Below are 6,000 nucleotides of genomic sequence, written 5' to 3'. Positions count from 1 at the left end.
AATAGCAGCCGTCTATTGGCCAGAACTGCTAATCTCTCCGCGGCGAGCCAGTCAGCGTGCCCGGTACACGTAATCCATTACGCCCAGCAAAACGTACTGTGTGTAAGATGCTTGCTTTGCTCGTTCCAAGCCTCGCGATAACGCTGCGCCTGGCTTGCCCTTTTTTTTTTTTTGTCGTCATCATCGTCTCCTTTCTCCGTCAATTGTATTATATCAGTCTATAATTTTTTGTTTCTTTTTTCTTCTGCGATATAGGTTTTCCTCTTGCTTCTCTCATTCTCGCCGCTCGTTTCCTGCAGAACGTGTTGTCCGTTGCCGTCCGAAGTATAGCTTCTTCGCTCTCCGGGGGCCAAAGACTACGCAAGTTGTGAATAAGTGGTTCATGAACTGGCTTTGTGGTCTCGCGGGGGGTCTGTCATGCATTTAAGGCGTTACTAGTCTACCGATGGGGAAATGTAAGTCCTGCAGCTGATGATCTTTCGACAGTGGCAGTGTGCTAATAGAACTTTTTCTGCTCTTAACAGGGAGCTATGCCGTGATCCTGGACGCTGGCTCGTCCGTACGTCTTGCCCACTTTTGTTTGACTGGAGCATCGGAATATTTCTTGAACAATGGAGGGGTGGCCTAACATATAGCTGCAGGGGACTCGTGCACATATTTATCGCTGGCAGGATCCCGTCGTGACGCGTCCAAGCGCGAAATTCAAGAACATCGATCAGCTGCCCGATATCAGCACTCGCAATACTTGGACGAAAAAGATTAAGCCTGGTACGGGTGTAGCCACTTCAACGCACAAGCTCCTGGTGTACTGACCAGCACAGGCGTTTCATCGTTCGCCCAGAATCCGGAGCGCCTCGGTCCTGAACACTTGAAACCTCTGTTTGACCATGTGCGCAACGTTATTCCCTCTGATGCCATCCAACGGACACCCGTGTTTCTCCTCGCGACAGCTGGTATGAGATTGTTATCCAAGCGGGAACAAAGACATATCCTCACGAGTATCTGTTCTTACATACGCGAGAATACAAGCCTGTCTTTACCGGATTGTAGTGCCCATGTAAAGGTTATCGATGGGAAAACAGAGGGTCTATATGGGTGGATTGCGACGAATTACCTGTTGGGCGGTTTCGACGAACCGGAAAAGCACAGTCATGGAAAGAATCACCACACCTACGGGTTTTTGGACATGGGTGGTGCATCGGCACAGCTTGCCTTTGCCCCAAATGCTACCGAAGCACGGAAACACGCAAACGACTTAACGTTATTACGTCTGAGGACAATCTCCGGACAGCCTAAGGAGTACAAAGTCTTCGTAACGTCGTGGCTTGGATTTGGCGTTCGAGAAGCAAGACATCGTTACGTTCAGGATCTGCTGGAGGTCACCGCTTCCAGCGGTCGAGAACGCCCTGATCCTTGTCTTCCTGAGAAGCTTATTGCAACTATTGATGGTACCATTCTTCCAGATCGCTCCCTGGTCCCGGGACAGGATCCTTATCTTATTGGAACTGGGAAATTTGATGAATGTTTACAACGAACGATACCACTACTAGCCAAGGACGTGCCCTGTGATGATCAACCGTGTTTGCTCAATGGAGTCCACGTTCCGGCTATCGATTTCGACGTCAACCACTTTGTCGGAATCAGCGAGTATTGGCACACAACGCACGAAATATTCGAAATGGCGCACAAAGACAAAGCATATGACTTCAATACCTACCAAACGCGTGTGAAGGAATTCTGCAGCACGAGTTGGACCGAGATAAAAATGGGAGTTTCTGCCAAAAAATGGGGCAAAAAGGTCAACGAAGAAAAAGCGTACGAAGTTTGCTTTAAAGCTGCATGGATAATAAACATTCTTCATGATGGTATTGGCATCCCGCGAGTAGGGATTGAGAACACGCAAGGCTCAGCAAGCAATGGGACCAAGGAGGTTTTGAAGCATGGAAAGCAAAAGGGATATCTGGATCCTTTCCAAGCTATCAATAGTATTGACTCCACAGAAGTCAGCTGGACCCTCGGCAAGGCCGTACTTTATGCTTCGTCACAGATGCCCCCTGCTGAGGATGCCCTGCCGGTTGGCTTTGGCAGTAACGTGCCCGGCATTCCCGATGATTTCCAGTATCCTGCATCGCCACATGTCCCCATACTCACGCCACAGCCGCCTCAAGGCTCTCAAACAAACGCAACTAGCGAGCACTGGCACGATTCTCTCTTCGACGGCGACTCTCCTCGCCGAATTCCGGGAATTCTTCTTTTTATGTTAATTGTTTTAATTGCTCTTTTCTTCCTATGTGGTCGCGAGCGCAGATCGCGTATTTATCGAAAACTGGGCTTATCAAGGGGTCGCGGAAGTCCATACAAACGAAGAGGCTTGTTTGGTGGGAAGATCCCATTTCTTCGACGAGCTGGAACTTCGGGATATGAACGTGTTCTCGAAGAAGGAGCTCGTGATTTCGAACTTGGTGGAGCAGACACGGATGAATCTGACCATTCTCCCACATCTGCGCTCCACCCGTCGAAATCTGCCCCGAGCTGGGGAAATTCTCAACACCATCATCATTCCATGCAGAAATACGCCCTTGATAATGCTTCCACTCACAGTATAGGGTCTGCGTTGGAGATGGGTGCCATCCACAGTCATGTTGATCGAACGGGTTTAGTTATTCGGACCGAGAGTCGAGATCGACTATCCCCCCTTACTCTTGGCCCAACTCTGAATGGACGGAAATCGAGAACGTCGAGTCCCGTGAGGCATAAAAGCCCTCTACTGAATATATAACAGCTCATTTCCTAATGGATGGTGTTGATCAAGGTGGAAAAGGCGTTGCCAGGAGTGAGGAGATCCTCCATCGTATTATCTGTATTATGTTGGCGTTCGGGCAACTGGGTTGAGGTGGGCTATTATCCCAATGGCCGGCATTGTGGATTAATTGGACCAAAAAAAGGGAGGGACCGTCATCAATCAACCTGCATTCATCACTTGTAAAAGTCGATATATTCTGCTTTCATCCGACTCCCAAGGCATGATTAAGAGTCAACCTTTACTATAGGTGCATTACATACCCTGTACATATGTATAATTCTGCTTAAAAATATCCACTGTACTTGCGTTTCCATCGTATTTTACAACCCGCATGTGCTCACTATGGAAGATATGAGATACAACGGACTTGATCTATTTTCGTTCGCCATCTGAGCGCATATCAAAAGGTCGCCTTGCATATTATTCCGTAATTGAAGTCCTCGCTCAGTACAGCACCTAGCCAAGAGGACAATTCACAAGAGCCGGAACTCCGCCAGCATCTTTTGGGGAAAGAAAAAAAGGTACCCTCAACAAACCCACGGTAAAGAAGCATTCTAGGGGAAAAACCTTCTGCAAATTACATCGTCATTTCCACATCCTCATCGTCCATCGCTCCCTTGGGTATCCGTCCTTCGTTTAATTCCCTCTCCAGCCTCGCGATCTCCTGCAAACTCTTTGCCTCGCGGATCATCTTCTCTACCCTCTTGCGCTCCTTTTCTGTCAACTTGACGCGTACTGGCTTCTCGCTAACTTGAGACGGGGAATAGCCACGTTCCGTGCCCGTCGTGATGGCTGCGGAGACATCGAATGTGCGTGATTTTATGCCCATGATCTTAGAGGCAAGAGAGGATGGCTGGCTCTGCGAGCCAAATAGTTCAGCGGCTTTGGCGCGTTCGGCGTCTTTGACTTTTTGGTAGTCGAGGAAACGGACGGAGGGAAGGAGCCAGATAACCCAGTACCGGTAGTGCTTTATTTGTCCTCAGTAATTAATATGAAAGAAATCAGGACCGAGAAAGAGGAGCATTCCCAGAAAGACGCATGTTGCTTACCTCTTTTCTAGTCACGGGGTTTTCCAGAACAGTCAAATGCGTCAATCTTGTTAAATTCTTTAATGGATCTAGATCTGCTAATTCTCCTATATTATTCGCAGTAAGGACAAGAGTCGTGAGGTTCGGTATGGACTGCGCGATTGAAGGCTGAATATGCGAGACTCGATTTCGCGCTAGGAGTAACGTTCGTAGGCGGGGAGAATATGGAAAATTTGAAATGGAAGATATATCATTGTCCGTAAAATCAATTGCATCTTGTTCCTATCCGCGAAAACAATCGGTAAAAGAAAATGAGTCAGCCCATGTATTTCCGACTGCTCTGATGGACATAGGAAGAGGCATCGTACCCGCGCAACACCTAGATTCTCAATAACAGGAATCTTATGGCCTAAAATCCACTCCCAAGAAAAACCATGGTATCAACGGTGCTCATTTCTCAAAGCGTAGTATCTGTCCTTTTCAGACTTTGCCATACGCACCTCGGAGGTCGAGCTCTCGCTCTTTCAAAGGATTGAGATAGGAAAGGGAGTTTTGAATCAACTCCGCAGTGAGACGCATTGTCGTTTGATTTTCAAGTAAATACCGCTTATAAACTAAAGATTACCCGATATGATTAAAGGTATCATTAATGCGGGAGTAGCTGGAGGCTTCTCAATGGTTTACGAAATAATATCAAGCTACGAGAGCCAACGATCTGATAGCCCGCCTTAAACTGAAATCACGTGAACTAGCTCCTTGGCGCCTCCCGGAACCGCCTTTACAAATATCGGCCTTCGAATCAACGATCACTGAATCTTCCATTTCATCGTTCTTTGACTACCTTTAAATGTACACATACAATTGCATTATCATACAACTCAGCCCGAGAAACAGCTATTCCAGCCTGGAATACCAATGAAAATAGGTGCTAACGGAGATTTCCTCTGCATAAAAGTCTTCTGCAGTCCATGTCGGCACGCCGCACGCCCGGCGCCGCCTCGATGGATCGGTGGCGTTGGGAGGGCGGTGACATCCGCTCCCAAGTTCTCTTTGCGCTTCAGTTTCTGGAACCAATGGCTCAGTGCGCATGGTGCGGTGGGCCCTGGGCTGGTAGCGGGAGTGGAAGTCCCTGGCAGATCCCTCCCACCTGGATGTCAAGAATTCCCGTAATTTGGATTCGTAAGTCTTCGAATAGTTCACGATCAGGGATATGGACCGTGAATTCAAATCCTTCAAGACTAATCCTCAACTCATCCTCCGTATCCGCGGTATCATAATAAGAAGACAGCTTTTTGCGGCCAGCCCAAAGGGAGCGTGAAGATCTGTTTTGAAAGACAGGTTTGCCATTTAAAGGATCGAAATTAAGAGAAAAGCGATGGTCAGTTGAGGGAAGAATGATGTCACTGTCACTACGTGCCCCAAAAACAAAGCCCTTGACGACGTTTTTGGGAAGGCAATCGAGGCTGAGGCGGAGAACAACATATGTGCGGCCAAATTCATCGAGGCCCGATACTAGGCCGTTGGCATTGGCTGGGTGTGTTATGGCTTCATGTGCTCTGGCACTTTCCGCGGTGAGGAACATGATAGTGTCGGAGAGAAGAGGGCTAGACATGTTGAGAACGAGGATCAGTAGATAGAGAATATTAGACTCCTATATATCAAGAATGTCGCTCAGGTATTGAAGCAGCGGAATACTTCAAAATAGAGGTTATAAAGAATGTATAATGCGTAATTGCAATGTCAGTGTTTAAAAGGAAACTCATTCGAAGCAATTTCAGCGGCTTATATATCCAGTGGTGCAATATTGGCCGCCAGATGCGATACGCGCCATGAGACCCATTCCAAAATATCAACCAACACGCCACGCGTTATATAGCCTGGAAAGTTGACATAGGCAGGAATATGTGCCGCAAAAACGATGTGGTCAGCCTAAGCCACAGCGTTGACCTATCCACCATAATCGACCGGGGCAATCGATTTCATTAGAGCCACCTGTGTAAGTGGAATTGGCCAAACTGTAAATGTAAAGAACAAAGCATCATACCAAAAGGAAACATAGTGGCACTTGAAAAGAAATTTTGCCCAAGTTAATTTCTTATCAGTCTGTGCCGCTGTGCATAGGAGGGAGCAAAGGCAAGAGCATGTCACGTATAGTCCACGGTAATCCAA

The 6,000-nt window shown here is 47.6% G+C and overlaps 3 protein-coding genes across 3 annotated transcripts; 1 reads left to right on the top strand and 2 right to left on the bottom strand.

The window, feature by feature from the left end:
* The first annotated feature begins 241 nt into the window (after positions 1-241).
* On the top strand, positions 242-3,091 carry CIMG_00679 (nucleoside diphosphatase). The gene is made up of 4 exons (XM_001246907.2): positions 242-455; positions 525-559; positions 642-768; positions 822-3,091. Exons 1-4 carry the CDS (start codon positions 446-448, stop codon positions 2,777-2,779), a joined length of 2,130 nt encoding a protein of 709 aa, XP_001246908.1. The 5' UTR covers positions 242-445; the 3' UTR covers positions 2,780-3,091.
* An 8-nt stretch (positions 3,092-3,099) lies between these two features.
* On the bottom strand, positions 3,100-4,499 carry CIMG_00680 (U2 small nuclear ribonucleoprotein A'). Its single transcript, XM_001246908.2, has 4 exons — positions 4,332-4,499; positions 4,200-4,240; positions 3,853-4,113; positions 3,100-3,770 (listed from the first exon to the last, which is right to left on the bottom strand). The coding sequence occupies exons 1-4, from the start codon at positions 4,408-4,410 to the stop codon at positions 3,381-3,383; spliced, it is 771 nt and encodes a 256-aa protein (XP_001246909.2). The 5' UTR covers positions 4,411-4,499; the 3' UTR covers positions 3,100-3,380.
* A 410-nt stretch (positions 4,500-4,909) lies between these two features.
* On the bottom strand, positions 4,910-5,443 carry CIMG_00681 (uncharacterized protein; the record flags this gene model as incomplete). Its single annotated transcript, XM_001246909.1, has 1 exon — positions 4,910-5,443. One exon carries the CDS (start codon positions 5,441-5,443, stop codon positions 4,910-4,912), a length of 534 nt encoding a protein of 177 aa, XP_001246910.1.
* Between the last annotated feature and the right edge of the window lie 557 nt (positions 5,444-6,000).

Source organism: Coccidioides immitis, assembly GCF_000149335.2.
Source record: "Coccidioides immitis RS genomic scaffold supercont3.1, whole genome shotgun sequence".
In the NCBI taxonomy this organism is placed as follows: Eukaryota; Fungi; Ascomycota; class Eurotiomycetes; order Onygenales; family Onygenaceae; genus Coccidioides; species Coccidioides immitis.
The sequence above is the reverse complement of the archived record's forward strand: the minus strand, read 5'-3'. Positions and strand labels throughout refer to the sequence as shown.

Coding starts and splice junctions, on each gene's coding strand:
- CIMG_00679 (XM_001246907.2), top strand. Junction 560..641: donor TCCTGGACGCTGGCTCGTCC/GTACGTCTTGCC, acceptor ATATAGCTGCAG/GGGACTCGTGCACATATTTA. Junction 769..821: donor GACGAAAAAGATTAAGCCTG/GTACGGGTGTAG, acceptor TGACCAGCACAG/GCGTTTCATCGTTCGCCCAG.
- CIMG_00680 (XM_001246908.2), bottom strand. CDS start 4,410: ATGCGTCTCACTGCGGAGTTGATTCAAAACTCCCTTTCCTATCTCAAT. Junction 4,241..4,331: donor GCGAGAGCTCGACCTCCGAG/GTGCGTATGGCA, acceptor AGTGGATTTTAG/GCCATAAGATTCCTGTTATT. Junction 4,114..4,199: donor AGAATCTAGGTGTTGCGCGG/GTACGATGCCTC, acceptor TTTCGCGGATAG/GAACAAGATGCAATTGATTT.